Below are 17,672 nucleotides of genomic sequence, written 5' to 3' on the forward strand. Positions count from 1 at the left end.
CACTGTCATATTTAGTAAGAGACGTGATTACCGTTATTTATCACCAAGATAAACTATTAGTAGATGAGGAGGAGGGGGGAATTGTGCAGATCACGTGTATGAGCACCTTGTAGTTAATTAATAAGCTGTAGTGTCAATCTCCCTTGCTTGGCGCAACCCAATTAGAACCCGGATAGCTCACTGCATATCGTATCCAACCACACGACTCCCGATATAGTGCTTTGCATTACTTGGTTAGGAAGTGAAATCCAGTGTAAGAACTTGATTAAGAGATTTAAAGCGGTACTTGCAGGGTTGTTTTTAAAAGCTGCCTCGCACAAGAGAAACAAACAACTCATTCCATGCAGAAATACTCATGGGACCTTAATGTTAGGGTTTTACTATGGATAATAAATACATATATACACACATACAGTATAGAGATATATATACACACACATACATACAGTATAGAGATATATATATATACACATCAGTTTGACCTCTGATTTGCCCTGAATCGCCAAACCAGTGCCCTGAGAGGCCATTTGTCTTCAATCTATTTGCACATTCAGTATAATGAAGGAATTCCAATGTTGTATTTAGCACAGAGCTACAATGCTAGATGGTACGTCTTTTATGAGCGCAATATGTGTGAAGTTTCTAATGGTCCTGGTCTATATTAAAATAGCAGTATTTTTAAGTGTCCTTAAACTTTCTGCAAGACTAGAACTGTTAGTAAGGAGGAGTTTTTGTCATAAATGAGTTGCACAAATTTGGTTTAATTTAAAAGACCGGGCTCTTATTGGTTGAGGTTTTTCAATAAAACATTGTGTCAGTATTTATTTTACATGTTCACCTTTTAATAAATTGTTTGCCGTTGAATTGATGGTGGGTTAATATATGGAAAAAGGAAATAATTTTTCCCCCTTTCTTTTCAGGAACTATAATTATTTTATAGTGGACATGGCAGTTTATTTGTACAATGACACACCACTCTTAAGTGGACTTTACTTTCATTTCCAGATGGGCCAGGACTGAAAAAACATTTGACTATCCTCTGATAAAGCTAGTTTGACCAGGATTTTTTTTTATTGTTTTGGAAATGGTAGAATAGAGTAATCTTTCTTTTTATATTGGAATGTGTTATTTTGTGAATCGGTGGGATCCAATAGCCGAACTATACCTTGATTGGGGGGGATTATAGGAACAGATTCTAGTCTCGTAGCCAACTTGTCTAAAGGGGTATAGATCCACAGAGCTTACACACCATCAACATCAAGCTGCTGAAAGAGAAGGACATTATTTACTTTGATGGGAGAATGCTTTGTAGATCAGGCCCCAGTGACTGTATATAAACTGAATGGTATATTAAGTGGCTTTTTACTCTGCATAGCCGTGGCTATTAGTATTCCAGATTCAATGTATCTAAGGACATGCTTCTGTTACCAAGTATATTTCTGAATCTGGTTCATAAGAAAATATATATTTGGATTGATTTATCCATATCCATTAACTAAGAATATTATATTAACTAATTATCATGGTCATGGGTTAGCATAGCGTGTGTGTTTACTTTGTAAACTAATTTGAGAGAAACTAGCCTAAGCACAATACATCATTTATGATATACAAAAAAAGATCTGCTTTAAAGCCACAGCCAAACCCTTTTATCCCGGCTGTCCCTTTTCTTTTCTCAAGCGAAGTCTTCACTGAAAATTGGCAAACTGCTCCACTTACGCACTTCATGACTCAGTCTGGGAACTTGCTATGGGACAGAACCATGACGTTAAGCGAACCGTGGTGCTCTGGTCGCATTTAATCTCACCAATGTGAATTTGCTTAGATTCTAATTTTATAACAAAGATGTGTATATCGTACTGTTATCTACATTAAATGTAAGGATGTAATAAATCAAACTTCATGTAACATGGCACCAATTTGTCTTTGTTTTTTAATTGCGATCGTTAACATCTTATGAACGGTAAAGGGGAAAGCTATGCATTTGGCCTGGGATTGGAAGTCCTCAGCAATACGTGATGGACAAGCTTTTGGAAGGAAACAAGGAGTAATACAGGAGAAACCTTTATATTATTACTTTATTCATTATTACAAGAAAGAAATGTTTTCGGTTATCACAAAAGGACTGTTCCCATTCTTCTGCAGGATATTACACAAATCACATCATGGGTATTCCACTCTGAACATTACCCAAATCATTGTATAGCATGTCTTCACCGCTTTGTATTCATATGTTGGATGTTTAACGACATGAATCTAGTGCATGAATCTTTAGACGATATTCTAAACTAAAGTTATTGTTTTGTGTAACTAAAGGCAAACAACAAAGAAAGTGAGTAAAGTTAAAAAACTTTAGCCTTAGCACACACATAATTAACATGATTACCAACAGCAAGTTGAAGGATCCATGTGTCACTTGTTATGTTTTATCACTTGACTGGAGTGCAGAGGGAAGGAGTATTCATCTCAACATCAACAGAAAATCGACCATCTGTCACCCTGTTCAAGACCTGCCAGTTAAGAACAATTGGCGGACCGTTTGCATGTACATCTGCTGTGATTTAAATCCGTTCAACAAAAAAAGCCTTGAAAGCTAAGAGGAGACAGACATGAGAAGAGTTTGTAACCCCCCTACCATCCAAGCCTTAAGATCTAAAAAGATATGGATTCTATCTCATAAAAATCTACTTCTGGTTGGACTTCATTAGTAATTATTTCTGTAATATTTACCCATTTCATGCATTCATGTTACCCGATTAATATATATTATATTATATAATCCTTCCTTGGCAGGGCAGTCCAAATGTAAGCGAAAACAGACTTTGAGGAGGAAGGCAATGTGCATTATTGATGGAAATGTTCACCATTAGTCGACTCCTGGGTGTCCGAGGAGCTCACAGCTTGGCAACGTCCTTCAGGATGATGTCCAGCTTCTGACCTAACATGATGTTTCCCTTGATCTTCAGCTTTCCAGCCATGAATGCCTGGCAGAAGGACAAGGACATGGTGGTGTCAGCGCAAGTCTAGCAGCAACCAGACGGGCATCACAGTTCCCCTTCCCCCTCTTTAAAATGGGTAAGTTCACCCCGAAAGCACTTCTTTATCAGTTAAACCGTACTGTTTGGATCCAGCCTAGCTCGAGTGAGTGTAACGTGCCTCTATTTGTTTAAAAACAAGTCCTGTGAACGGATTCCGTCACACAAGCTAACCCCCAAGGTAACGGCCATGTACAACTGTCAAAAAAAAGATTAACTAATAAACCAGATTTTATCACCATACTTCCATCCAACACGCTGAACCATCACTTTGAATCATCGCATGAACTTTAATTAGAAAAAAGGCTTGTGACGCCTACAGAATAGAGGCTCTAGGCATCGTTTTCCATACGCTCTCTCGGCGAGCCAGCCACCATTTGGGGCGCACGCATGGCGGATCCTGAGATCAATACTGAGGACCGTGAGAAGCTTATCAGTTCAGCACAATCGGGTAGTGGCGCCATCGATTATAAAAAGGCACAGTGCTACCTGCCTTTTCTTAAATCATTACTTTCTCCTTTTAAAGCCTGGGCCTACCAAAGTGTCCTGACAGCTCGACGCTGTGAGGGCACGCATTTTGAAATGCTTAATAGTTCTCAAGTTTCATCAAATTATGTGTGCGTGCGTGTGTGTGTGGGTGGGTGTGTGTCCATTCTAGGCTATGGGCTCCTTCTGTCATTTCTCTACCAGACTCCTTCTGTCCACTGAACCGTCATCTCTCTAAATAGACCTCACTCTACGTGACGTTTGCTCCCCGCCCCCCCCCCCTCCCTCCTCCCTGACCCTGTTACACTGTGACTCCCTCTTGTCTTTGAGAGTGACCATGTTAACAGAGAAACCGTTTCAACCAAGCAGCTGAATGTAGTCCGGGAATATATTAGCCTAGCAGCCACCACCACCATCCTCCATCCTTTCAGAGACCTCCACCCCCCCCCCCCCCCACACCCCACCCCCCCCCACACCCCACCAGCTGATGCATTACCTGCTGCGGGTTGACCTTCCCCTGGACCAGCGCCATGAAGTCTGCATCAGACACAGCGATGGACACGTCTGCCTTCCCGCTGTAGGGGCCCTCATGCAAAGCCCCGGCCCCGTTCTTCAGATCTATAGCTGGGAGCGGGAAGGGAGATGGAGGGATGGAGAGAGATGGGGAGATGGAGAGAGAGGGAGATGGAGGGATGGAGAGAGATGGGGAGAGAGGGAGATGGAGGGATGGAGAGAGATGGGGAGAGAGGGAGATGGAGGGATGGAGAGAGATGGGGAGATGGAGAGAGAGGGAGATGGAGGGATGGAGAGAGATGGGGAGATGGAGAGAGAGGGAGATGGAGGGATGGAGAGAGATGGGGAGACGGAGAGAGAGGGAGTGAGTCGATTTCCTTTCACCACTGTTGCCAATGCTCATTAGACGGCTCATTAGCAAAAAAATGTTATGGCTGAAAATGGAATGCCCGAAGCACATCATACACCTAAACCTGTAGAGCCACTCTTATACCAGGTAAGGTCTAAGCAAACAACACTCCTAACAAAAGATTATATTGGTTTGTTTTCCAAGTCCCCATTGTCAACATAAAAAGTCAACAAACGTTTATTATTTTTTTGCAATAATTATAATAAATATAACCGCAAGCGGTGATTAACGGGGTCCGAGCAAAATTAAAAGTCAAAAACACACTAATGGAAGATATATATATATGACAAATAATTATGAAGGAAAGATGTTGATGAGGATGTTCCACTTAATGCAATACTGTGCCTCGGCTTTCAAGTGAGCTGCAAAGCAATGGCCGAATGTCATGTTCAGCATGCTATAATCGGGATTCAAACTCTCAACCTAAGGATCACCTGTACAAGGCATTATCCCATTGAGACACTGATAAACCCGAACTTCAGCCTCATTCACATGGTCAAGATTTCTATTGATAAGCATACAACATCCAGAAACCTCCAAGCACACATTTCTCAAGTGAATTAAGGGCTTTTTTAAAAAACACAGATCTGAAAATTTGCACTGTTAATGGTATCCACCTAATAATAGCCGTATGGTAGCTATACTATAACAAAATTATCAGATAGGCAAGACTTTGGCTTTTCTATGAAATTGTGGGAAAAGTACAAAAATTAGAGCAGAAGACCGGGGTGAAAAAGATGCATCTGATTTTAGAGATTAATATGATGAAAGAATTTGGAGTCCAGGTCAATCTGGTAAGGAGAAATAAGGCTCGTTTATATTTTTTTTAAATAGCGCCACCTTTGGGTGCAGTACCACAATTTGGGTTTATGGGTAGTGGGGGGTATTGGTATCCACCTAATAATAGTCGTATGTTTTTTTTACACAATAACAAAATGGTCATATAAGAAAAATGGGCTAACTGCTCCAACTTTATTGGCCAATATTTCTCAAATGGAACTAAATAAAAAAAAATTCTGGTTGATGATTTTTGTGAGGCTTGGTCTCTAATTTTATGTGGCAATTTTGGTGAATTTTTAATTATTTTTGTAGCCTGTGAATCTTTTTATCATGTTCAGCTTTAAGATGAAATTGTAGGAAAAGTAAACATTTTTAGGGCATAAGACTATGGATTTTTCTAAATGCATCTGATACTAGAGATTAATATTCTGAAAGAATATTAATCTGGAATTTTGAGTCCAGGTCAATCTGGCGAGGAGAAGAAGCCTAATTCATGAGCCTAATTCCTAATTCACGACCTACGGTATAGGCTGCAGTATGACTTACAGAATTTGAGAAAAAAAAAAAAACGTTACAGAAATAAAATAATAAAACACATGGAGGAGTATGCATAGAGGCACTTCACACATACAGTGGCCCCATGGTACCACATCGGAGGCCCCGGGCCCCCCCGGTCGCTACTCACTCCACTGGGCGACGGTCTTGCCGTCCTGGGTGATCTCCCAGCCAAACACGCCCTTCACCTGCTCCACCAACCCCGCACCCGAGGCCTGGATGCGGCGCCCGATCTCCGCAAACACCAACCTGCTCTGGAGGTCCGCCGCCTGGGCAAGGGGGGGGAACAGACTCAATTTAACACTTTTCTTGCAACATCTTTGCATGCAAGTTTTAGGATGACCAAGAGGCATGGAAGTTTGGAATGCACATGGTGTGTGTGTGTGTGTGTGTGTGTGTGTGTGTGTGTGTGTGTGTGTGTGTGTGTGTGTGTGTGTGTGTGTGTGTGTGTGTCGTACGGGCTGGAGGGCCTTGGGATCGGACGTCTGATCGTACAGATCCACGTACCCGCCGGAGAGAGTCAGACTGCCCGTCTCCTTGACCTGACAGGGGCACACAGGTGGTCCGCCAGTGTGGGTTACAGTAGCCTTCATCCAGTGCACATTGAGAATGACAATCCCTCAGGGGTGGGGGGGGCGATGTTAACGTCTTTTTAATGGGACTGCGGTTAGAGACGGGAGCACGTTCCTCGTACACCGACCTTGCACTGAAAGTGAACTCTGTTCCCCTCCTTCCACATCTCTGTCTGGAGAGACTGTCCGGGCAGCACGGGCTTAACGAAGCGAACCTGCGGCAAAATGATATCAGGATGGGGATGAGGAGTGTGTTGGAGCCGCTAATGAAATATTCATTTTAACGCCTTGCAATTGCTTAACACCTTATTAAAAATATAAACTCCAGAGGTGCTTGGAATTCAGGGCACCTGGTTTTCTGCGATGTAACTCAAGCACTATAGAATGGAATGATACATCTCATGGGGCTATCCTCAGGTTACAATGTCAAACAAACTTTACTGCACACATCACGTCACATTATTATTATTTGATCCAAGCATTATGGCAGCATAGGCTCTCCTACCTTTATGGCACAGAAGCGGGCGGGGTCATTGTTGGCGTACTGCTTGAGAATGTGACGTGAAGCGAAGCCGAAGGAGCATAAGCCGTGCAGGATGGGATCCTTGAAGCCTGGCCAAAGAGTCGTCATGTTTAGCCACATTTCACGGTCCACTTCAGAACAAACTGGGTCTCATTGGATTTAGTTTCTCCACATATTAACCATATTCAAGCAAAAAAAACACAACACTGTAGTACCAGTCTGTATGCTAAAGTTCTATCCTATGTTACAGACCAAGCCTGTATGTTACAGACCTAGCCTGTATGTTACAGATCTAGTCTGTGTGCTATAGAACTAACAGCCTGGTACTTGTTCATCCTCTATTTCCTCTACAATATAAACTTTTCTTAACCGGCAAGGAAAATATAGGGTCCTAGTTTCTAACCGACGCACGCCATAAGTGGGGCTAGGAGACGGCCTCATGCAGTGCGAATCTACAAAAGAGTACAATTTGTTCTGTAAGCAAACAACAAAGCCCTTCATCTTGCTTCAAAAATACGATTTTCATTTGGAATTCTTTCATGAAGCCATTTCTTCCACTTTGGCAAGAGCCGGCCCTCACCTCCCATGGCGGAGAAGCTGGGGTCAATGTGAAGAGGGTTCCGGTCCCCACTCAGACGGTACAGGGCCGCCTGCGTCCACACAGGAGAGAACCCCAACAACCCCTTTAGTCTGTCTGCACCGACCACATTGTTCAATACTTCATCCCAATTGGTCGATACCGTTTCCAGGCATTGCAGTATTTTTCAATAACGGGGGGGGGGGGCGGGGGGTGTGCCTGCCTTTTTACATTGGCCACAAATCCAACATTAAATACAATGGTCCGATGGAATGGTCGTTGCCTTGACAACGCAAAAACAATCTGCTCATAGCGCCCGCCAAAGAACACTTAAATTCCAGCTAATTAAGTCGATAAAAGGACATTAACGTTAAAGATTGCAAGTAACTAGCATCTAATCATGGTTGGTTTCTTTGGTGTGAGGGTAATTGACCACTCTGGGCTGTCCCGATATTGGAAGAGAATGCACCTCAGTAAGCAACCTTGGCCATCACTAACCCCAGTCGCATATTATTTTTCCAATAACGACACAGGGTTAGATCTGATTCCTTACATCCCATAATAAAAACAGCCCTGCACACTCAGAAGGCAGGACTTGGTGCAAGGCTGATGGAGAGAATGAAACAGATCCGGATAACACACGGGGTTGTGGGCGATTCATCTGCATCACATAATGCCTCTGGATTCCTCTCTTTTTTACAATTATGTCAAAAAAATGTCAAGCAGTGGTGCAACAAGCTGAATCATCGGACATCTACCAGACATCCACAAGAATAATATCACTTTCACAATTTTTGCCTCAGTTCACACTTCCCATGTGATTTGCATGGGAACACTGTGGTCCGGACTCACACACACACACACACACGTACCTGCTCCTTTGTGGTGGACTCAACCACTACAGAATCTGGGGCCCGGCTCGGAGGAGGAGCGGTGTTCTGGAGAACAAGGACAAAGGACCAAAGATGACAATCTGGTCTTCATGTGACCTCTGCTTTATCGTTGTACAAACCATGAGAGACAGACAGAGAGTGAGAGGGAGAGGGAGAAAGAGAGTGAGAGGGAGGGTGAGGGGGAAAGGGGAGAGATGTCAGAATGAATACCTCCGCGTGAGGAGAGCTTTTCTTGCCCCCGAAGCCTCCGGCCCCGACCACAAACACCGACCACTGGTTGCTGCACACGAGGCGTTGGCCTTGGTAGGTGCTCACTAGAGACAGAACATCAGGTTTGATCCTAAGCTCAGAGATGGGACAAGTCGGTTGTACCTACAGCTGGCCTGTGGACATCAGACAGAGAACCTTTCGGCAGCAAGACCCAACACTCTAGCCACTACAACACTATCCACTTGCTATGGGGTTCCCAAAGGTTTTCTGGGACCCCCCCTGTGCAGATATATTTGGCTCAGGACCCACCAAATATCTTTACATTGTCATTACCATGTCGGGGGGGAAAAAAGGGATAGTTAACATTTTTCAATCTGGGTTGTCGCCTTTTCACTCAAACACACTAAGGATCAGATAAAACAGACAAGACGTGTTAGCATGCATGTAATATTGTGGGGAAAATGTTGACTGTGGCCGTCTCGGGACCCACTCTGGCCCATCTTGCAACCCACTTAAGTTTGAAAAACCAGGCACTAGCCTGTAGTGCAGTGGTTTTTTAACCTTTGACTTTATGTGTCCAACTCAATCATCAACAAGACCTTTCGCAGACATATGCTAACCCTAACGGTAAGACATTTACAAATACACATGCATTGAGTATTGAGCAAAGAGTGCCAGTACCCCCGGTATACACAATAACACAAATGATATCAACAAGAAGGCAAAGGCCAACAGTGGAGGGAAAAGTCTGCAAAGCTGCTCTCAGTGAGGTTATTTAGCCAATACGAATAGAAATTACAGTGGAAAACATAAGATGACCTATACTATACTGAACAATATTTATAATATATTTATTTAAAGTTATCTATACAATTTTCTCTATAACACCACTATAGGGCTTGTATATCAGATTTGAGAAGACATCTCGTGTGAGAAACGCTGTAACAGTTTGAAGCACAAAAACAACTTCCAATAGTGACTAATTATTTTACGATTAATACTAAACAATGAACAAAAAACATTCACACTAATAAGAGGACTCACTGTCCAATCCTATGCTTCCAAAATGGAGGAGGTCTTTGCGTGGGGACGTCACAATGTGCAAGCCCTACTGTACCGTTGTCAATCCATCATACAGCAACCGTTCTCTGTCGATATCTCAACAAGGAGCTGCCATATTACGCCATAGTAAAGCAGGAATACTGCCTTCCGCAACTTGTTATTATATTTTCAGCTGAGCTCTATTCCCAGTGCAGGCAAGCACATGCAGCAGTAATATAAGACTAATAACAGCTGTCAATCTGAATAAATAGACCATTAAATAGACCATACGCTCCACTCACTGGTTGGTTGAGTTCATTCATTCATTCGTTTCAACATATAAACTTTCTGAAAGGATAGACATAGCTTTCTCCGTGGGGCATTGCCATCAAAAGGGTTGTCTCACCTCTTAACTTTGTAACACTGAACCCCTTTCAGCGTACATTAAATAATTACAGGAAATTTCCAGCGGGAAGAATAATAAATAGATAAGGGAACTTGAAGTCCCACGAATGTCTGTCGAAGGATCAATCACGTAACTTGTCCTAATAAGGACGTCATCAGATCCTGCAGACATGCAATTGTCAATTCATCCATTATCCAGTAACCTGGTTACCAAGGGCAAACTTGAAGTAAGAAATCTACATTTCAATGACAAAAGAAAAGATGGGTGCAAAAATGGTTCAAACTGAATGCTCACCATTTATAATGATGACAGCCCCAGACCCTTTGTCCAAAATGTCTAGAATGGTGGCCTTGGAGATCAGGGTGCCTGGAAGTTAACACAGAATCATTCACCAAAGAACACCTTAAATCGACATTCGACAGCAGCAGAACTACATTTAGAGGTTACACATTACGCAAATTTCATTGGAATTTAAAGATGGTCACTTGGCCCTTAGACATAGACTTAGGGTGCACTCACACTAGGCCATCTGGCCGAGGCCGTTGGCCGTTTTCACACCTAACCGTGCTCAAATGGCCCCATTGTTCTCTGGCCTGCACTCACACTAGGCCAACTGGCCGTGGCCGTTGGCCGTCGCAGCTGTGGCCTGGCCACGGAAGGCTCTTGTACATACGTCATCACGTCGTAATACGTCATCACCAAGCGTCCGCTGCATGGACCATAATAAAGTCTGCCGCCAGTCAGAGTTTTAACAACAATGGATAACAACACAGAGAACACACCAACAGTTGAACCGCTTGACGCGATGTTTACCGTTTAATGGGGAAGAAGGCTTGTCGCCTTTATTATGTCCGTGGTCGTCGCATTGACTATACGTCATCCAGCTCAGGTTGCGTAGCCGTGCGTGTGCGCGTGTCTGCTCATTAGCATCTGTACCGTAGCGGCCCGTGCCGTAGCAGCACACCTCTCCCAAGTGGCCAAATTGGCCCGGCCTGGCCAGACTGGCCACACTCACACTGGCAGATTTGAGCACGGTTAGGTGCTAAAACGGCCACGGCCACGGCCAGATCGCCTAGTGTGAGTGCACCCTTAGACATCAGTAAGATGAGTATTATTCTAGAACGGATGTTAGTCACTCTATCGAGTCTAACTATCGAGTTTTAAAGAGTAGTAAATGAGAATATACCTGAGGTTGGTAGAGGCTGATAGCACTTCAGATAATGCTCTCCATGCAAAATCTGGAATCAAACACAGACACTGGGATCAATCACAGCCCCCCAATACAATCACACTAAAGGAGCAACTGCCTTATTGTTCTGTTACATGATGTCTGATACACAGACATACGAGTGTGTGAGGGGAAAACGCACATCACAGGAAGCCACCACGCACACACTTACACGTGTGTGGCGCAGAAACACATACGCAACAAGTCCCTTGACCCTGAGGGATTTGGGAGTGAGTCTAACCTGTGTTGGATTTATTTCTAATCCTGGAATATTGGTCAGCCCTGAGTCCATCACGGCAGCCTGTGAGATGATGACCCCGTAAGTTGGCAGGCAGGCGAAGTTCTCGTGGCCTTCATAGAGGAATCTGTGGGAGGACAGAATGGGAACCCGGATGTCATGTTGTGTGACAACGGGTAGGAGGGTAAGAACTTACATAAAGGCTAGCATGTTTGGACCCAGTAGTTCTACCAACCGAGTGGAGGACACACGCACACGCGCACACACACACAAACACACACACACACACACACCTGAGGTGATCAGGGTCCTTGGTGGACATGCCTACTCCCAGGGCGTAGAGTATACACTGCATCTCGGTGTAGCTGAAGGTATGGTCTGGAAATTTATAACCCACAGCCTGGGCCTATAATGAGAGGAGAGTTAAAAAAATGCTTTGCAAGGGTCTAATGTTGAAATGTGGTAAAAAAAAAATAAAAAATGAAGGAGATGAAGAGAAGTCTTCATGCATTTGCTCAGCATCACATAGAAGGATGCATTCAGCCCAATAAGGGGCGGAAGAAGAATGACATGACAAAGTGCAATGTGGTATGCTTACAGGATTGTGACCTAACGATGATGTAGGATTTGCCGCCAGTCCGTCCCGGGCCGGCTCCTTGTTAAGCATGCTCAGCATACTCATCAGAGACTCTACATGGCACAGAGAGACAGCAAAACAATAATAATAGACAGATGGTCCGACAGAAAGGGGGTGTGAGCAGTGCTCGTCTAAGTGCTTGGTTTTGTCACCATTGCGGAGACAGACAAGAGGCAGATGCGGTTTTAAATGATTGTACTTGGTCGAAAAACACCACAAAAAAAAAAAGGCGTTTGGCTCAGAGCTGGGAGAGTGGAGTGGAATGAATGGATGACGGCGCTGGTGGAGCCTGTAAGGGGAGAGCCCTGGCTGCCGGCCACTGCTCGTCTCCTGGATTAATGGGGGCTGAGGAGCCGGCTGCGTCGATAACTATGGCGAGGACAGTGTACTCTGGCTTTGGAGAGCCCAGCGGCTCCCCCCCTGAGTGAGTCAGTCAGTCAGTCAGTCAGTCAGTCAGTCAGTCAGTCACCCCTCTTGCCCACTGCATCCGTCAACGGACGGATCCCATTGACTTTGAATGAGGCCGAGCTGCAATGCATTGTGGATCCATCCGTTCCGTTGGATCCGTCGGCTCCGTCAAGAAAGTTTAACATTTTTCAACTTTTCAGGCAGCGACGGATCCGTCATCCAATCAGATAGCGTAAGCTCTGGCTTGGCTGACGTATGCCTCTGCAAAGACTACTCCCCCATCCGTCAGCCACGCCTTCCGCCATCCGTTGACGGACGGTGCAGTGGGTAGACGGCGTCAGTGAGTGAGTGAGTGAGTGAGTGAGTGAGTGAGTGAGTGAGTGAGTGAGTGAGAAAAGTGAGTGCGAAAGAGTGAGTGAGTGTGAAAAAGGAGAAAAAGAACGAGAAATAAAATAGAGAAATAGACCGAGGAACCTGGGAAGCCATCAGTGGCCCTTGCTGAACATGGGGCTCAGCAACGGGGTAATCATGGCGATGCACTCCATACAGTAAAAGGAGCTGCTACAGGGCTATGCCAATGCAGCTAGCCACGCCCCCTGTAGCACTGGTGCCTCTGTTCAGCCGATGCTCACCCCCGCTGCTCTGGTACACATCAGAGGCCAGAGGAGCGATGGAGGAGGCAGGGGGGTACAGATAATGATGGACATCGGTCGTCCTGCCCTCTCTCTAATGTGGCCTCCATGCAGAAAAGACGGATCTCAGGCTGGTGGAAGGAAAACTGCCCGTAGTAACGACACTGTCTTGAAAGGCTGAATTTCGTTTTTTTAGCGCATTCAGGGCCCTTGAATTAGCTCAAATCGGGTCCGTTCATGCATGCACAGAATCAAGTCAGAGGGGTCCCCACGCCTTACTATCTCTCAGTGATTGGCTTAAGGTGGCGTCACCGTGCGGTGTATCCGACGTGACCCACCGTTTACTGTAGCAGGGTGGGAGGCGTCCTTGAAGTCACAGATGTTGTCCCACTGATCCCTCACGGCTTCAGGAGACATCGGATGGTTTTTCCGCAGCAGGACGTGTCCCGGGGAGCGCTCCCACCGTACTACACGTCACACACACACACACACACACACACACACACACACACACACACACACACACACACACACACACACACACACACACGTCTCGGCATATATCCCTACGGCAAGCTTATAAACTTATACCGATGGTACAAACAAACTCCACTCACATTTCCCAATCCAACCTGCACCAACCTGAAAGAAAGTAAACATTGCAAAGTAAATAAACAAATGTTGACATCTCAACCGCCCCACATACAGACTACACAGTTCAAATACACTGAACGACGATAAGAAGAAAAAGCAAGCACACAATACTTAAAATGTAAATGTGTATGTGTAGGTGGAGTGGCTTGTGTCAACACATATAAACTGACAGATTCTCCTACCTCAAACAATGCGCCGGTTTCCTCACACTGCTCATGACACAACCAGAGAACGAGGGGAGACACATACTCCGGCTTGAGGTTTTCCAGAATATCTACATGAAGGACAGACACATATCAGATCTGCTGTACCACAGAGCGTCCCTCCTGATGTCTCGCTTCCCATCGCATCAATGCTCCCCAAGGCTGTCGCAAGCATGTGGATAAACAATTGTATTCATTTGTATGCTTGAATCCCTTTAAATTGCCAGTATATGGACAGAATGTAAATTAACGTAAAAATGTCCAACTGACTTTGGGCTGATTTCTCTTATATTTCAACTGGTCCAGATTTGCAGAGAAAAAAAGAACGGAGGCGACGTCTAAGATCCGATAATGGCGAAAATGGAATTATATATATCATATATTATATCCACTCACGACACTCCCATTGTCTATTTATAACTAAAGTTTATTTCTGATTTTAACAACGTAGTACTTTTTGATTGTTATTGCCTCAACCCACGCAGCGCTAGTAATGCATGAGGTTGAGCAGGCTGCAGTTCACTTATCAGCCAATGTGGCCAGTAATGAGAATGAATAACTGTACCTTTAAAAAAGGTACAATAATGAAGATTTGCTACTTCAAGCTAGGTTCAGTCAGAAGAAAAAAACAGTGCCTCTCCCCCGTTTCTATCGCTACCGTGTGTGTGCATGTGTGAGTGTGTGTGTTTGGCCCCAAGGTCACATTAAACCATGTGTATTTTGCCCTTTGGGTGAATTACGGAGGCATTAAGGTTTCAATTCTAACTGCACCAGGATATTTCAGCAAATTTAGCTGAATAACGGGGTCTTGTTTATACCCAGAAAAGTTTGCATGTCAAACCAAGGAGCGTTAAGTTGGTTAAACAAAGAGTGCGTGGGCGTTGCATTATGCAACAGCTCAGACTAAGGGGTCACTGTAGAAAACACATTGAAAAGTAAAATAAACCAAATGAATGCACTTCTTCTGGAGGAAGCACAGCATAGTATGGTGATGGGCAGAGATGGGCTCACCCGCTGGCATGATGTTCTGAGTCAGTCGCGAGTTTGCGATGGGCGCGATGGTGTTGCAGTGGATGTTGAGCTTCCGCCCCTCGATGGCCAAGGTGTTGGACAGTCCCAGCAGGCCCAGCTTGGCAGCGCTGTAGTTGGCCTGGCCAAAGTTGCCATAAAGCCCTGCTGCCGAAGCCGTCATGATGATTCTGACCAAAGCACCCAAAACAAAGCACAGGTCATCCCCGATGCCAAGAAGAGACGGCAGAAGAGGCAGGTGTGTGTGTGTTTGTGTGTGTATATATATGCATGCACAAACATCCCATTACATTGCTGTCTTTTTCACGGTGTGCGCTACTTCTACTTGCCTTCCAAACTTCTGCTCCTTCATGTGGTTCCATGCTGCCCGGGTCACGTTGAAGGAACCCTTGAGGTGAACTCTTTGGATAAGGTCTGGAAAAAAATGTGTACAAACGTGTGTTCAATAATCATGTCAACAAATTTGTCAATTAAAAGTAGCTTTCTTAAGAAATCCTGCATTTATATCTTCCAAGAATGGACAATTTGGCAGGTGAGAGGTCACCATTACTTAGGATCGATCCCACTGTACCCCCAAGCAAGCCAGGAATCCCAATAAGAACACTTTCCGAATATACATGAATGGAAGGTCACATCTTTGTTGAAACCAAACCTCACCCCAATCCAACTCGCTCAATCTGCTAAACGATCGGTCCCGTAGAATCCTGGGTTGAGGGAATGAAAGTTTAAGTTAGACTTTAAGTCAGATTGGTGCGTACACCACTGGTAAAAAAGCACATTTATGTAGCATTTTTTTTACCATTGCTTAAAGTCTGCTTTCACTACCGTTCGCACAGAGCCACAAACAGACAGCATTGTCAAGCACGCCAGGATCAACATGCAGATGGGGTACAGGTTATTCTCGAGGAATTGAGAATCACCTTCCCTCCGAATTCCCAACAATTCCAAAGAACAAAATAAATTTGCTTACCCAGCATTGTTTATAACAATATCTGGAAGAGGAAGGAAAAAAACATGTGAGAGGCCGTAGAAGCTCCACCTCCCTCCATAATGTAGTTAGTAGCAAGTATCACGCAACATAAAAAGCACTCACCTATTCTTCCAAATGCATCTAAGGCAGACTGGATCAGTTTTTCTCCATCTTCGACCGAATCTATCAACCAAAAAACTGACATTAAGCAATCTGAATCTTCACATGCATTTAAATTGTGGGTGTATTCGCAAGGTATAGAGAGACATAGTGAGATAATAGGTATAAATAAATACAAAATAAAAAGACATGCTACTCACCATAGTTGGCCACAGCCTTGCCTCCCTTGGCTTTGATCTCCTCCACCACCTTATCAGCTGCGGCAGAATTCTTCCCTTCACCCTTTGCGTTTCCTCCAAGATCATTCACTAGAATACACAGATAGCATTTGATTTGGCGTATAATCTTTTTAGAGCCAAAGGTTGGTTACTTTATGCCACCATTATCTCTACAGAATAGAATGACGGTACACAAATACATCAGGTTGAACACGATTTAATCTCTAAAGCAATTTAACCAGTTGTTCACAAGTGCATCCTGATATACAGAAGTCCAAAAATACACATATATATATTTACATACACATCATTATATTTTTATATAAAAATGTGTTGAGATGTTGATAGCTCTGATTGAATTTTATGTGAAATATTAGATCTGAGCTATCCAAGTTTCAAAATTAAACATGAGTGCCAAAATTATTCAGTGAAAAAATAAATATAGCCAACCTCCTCTGCATTGATAGCTCTAAAAATATATAAATATGAATATACAACTGCCTGAATAGGCTTCAAATGTACACCAAATACTCTTCTCGCTGAGTGTACACACCATGATGTCACGTCATTGAGGAATTCAAAACAATCCACCAGCTCCGAGCGTGAGCATTGCTGTTTGAAGGATAAATAATTATTTAATACTTGACTTACCCACAACTGAAGCTCCTCTCTGTCCAAATGCTAATGCATATTCTCTGCCAAGACCTGTAGTGGTTGAAAACAGCATTAATTCGATACTCTCCGTCTCTTCCGTCGTTATAATTAAATTAATTAACTAAATTAACAAAAAAATACAAATGTTAATCCACGTAAGACTTTCGTGATGACCTATGTCCCAGTTCCACTGTACTTTGACACTACGTTGCATAGCCTAGCTAGCCTCAACTATAATGTGTTTGATGTGGACTAGTAAAGCCCATATAACAACGACTAATGCTATGCATTCCTATCGATAAGGCGTATGAACTTTAACAAACATTTCAAATCATATTAACAGATTTCTGACTAGATTATTCAAAATAGCTAATCCCATATCTATAAAACTGCCACTTGTTAAAACAACATAATAGGGTCATAGGGTTATTGTCGATTATATCGATTATTTATAATAGATGAATAATCCTGTCAAATGTCTAGCTAGTGTAAGAGGGGCGAAGATATTACATTCAAGGTGTGAAAGTTTTTACCTCCTCCGGCACCTGTCACCAGCACGACTTTTCCATCGAAAGTCAAAGGCACAGACATAACGGCACAATATAGAAGCTGGAACTTGAGATGCAATTTGCCAAAACACTGATGTGACTGCACACTAAACTAAACCAAGTGGTAGGAACA

The 17,672-nt window shown here is 43.8% G+C and overlaps 1 protein-coding gene across 1 annotated transcript in view; it reads right to left on the bottom strand.

Annotated features, from left to right (window-relative positions):
• Window positions 1–1,936: 1,936 nt before the first annotated feature.
• Window positions 1,937–17,672, bottom strand: part of hsd17b4 (hydroxysteroid (17-beta) dehydrogenase 4) — a 15,781-nt gene continuing 45 nt past the window's right edge. Inside the window, exons 1-25 of the mRNA XM_056593161.1 lie at window positions 17,525–17,672; window positions 16,989–17,042; window positions 16,320–16,427; window positions 16,123–16,182; window positions 16,000–16,021; window positions 15,687–15,733; window positions 15,359–15,443; window positions 15,012–15,199; window positions 13,980–14,071; window positions 13,761–13,785; window positions 13,482–13,610; window positions 12,065–12,156; window positions 11,760–11,872; window positions 11,470–11,593; window positions 11,187–11,238; window positions 10,295–10,366; window positions 8,554–8,657; window positions 8,323–8,388; window positions 7,454–7,523; window positions 6,856–6,962; window positions 6,479–6,565; window positions 6,237–6,320; window positions 5,909–6,047; window positions 4,018–4,145; window positions 1,937–2,984 (exon numbers count right to left, since the gene is read on the bottom strand). The exon at window positions 17,525–17,672 is cut by the window's right edge and continues 45 nt beyond it. Coding sequence (XP_056449136.1) covers window positions 2,895–2,984; window positions 4,018–4,145; window positions 5,909–6,047; window positions 6,237–6,320; window positions 6,479–6,565; window positions 6,856–6,962; window positions 7,454–7,523; window positions 8,323–8,388; window positions 8,554–8,657; window positions 10,295–10,366; window positions 11,187–11,238; window positions 11,470–11,593; window positions 11,760–11,872; window positions 12,065–12,156; window positions 13,482–13,610; window positions 13,761–13,785; window positions 13,980–14,071; window positions 15,012–15,199; window positions 15,359–15,443; window positions 15,687–15,733; window positions 16,000–16,021; window positions 16,123–16,182; window positions 16,320–16,427; window positions 16,989–17,042; window positions 17,525–17,582 — 2,196 coding nt within the window. The 5' untranslated portion in view covers window positions 17,583–17,672 and the 3' untranslated portion in view covers window positions 1,937–2,894. The remainder of the gene's footprint in view (window positions 2,985–4,017; window positions 4,146–5,908; window positions 6,048–6,236; window positions 6,321–6,478; window positions 6,566–6,855; window positions 6,963–7,453; window positions 7,524–8,322; window positions 8,389–8,553; window positions 8,658–10,294; window positions 10,367–11,186; window positions 11,239–11,469; window positions 11,594–11,759; window positions 11,873–12,064; window positions 12,157–13,481; window positions 13,611–13,760; window positions 13,786–13,979; window positions 14,072–15,011; window positions 15,200–15,358; window positions 15,444–15,686; window positions 15,734–15,999; window positions 16,022–16,122; window positions 16,183–16,319; window positions 16,428–16,988; window positions 17,043–17,524) is intronic.

Source organism: Gadus chalcogrammus, chromosome 6 (genome assembly GCF_026213295.1).
Source record: "Gadus chalcogrammus isolate NIFS_2021 chromosome 6, NIFS_Gcha_1.0, whole genome shotgun sequence".
In the NCBI taxonomy this organism is placed as follows: Eukaryota; Metazoa; Chordata; class Actinopteri; order Gadiformes; family Gadidae; genus Gadus; species Gadus chalcogrammus.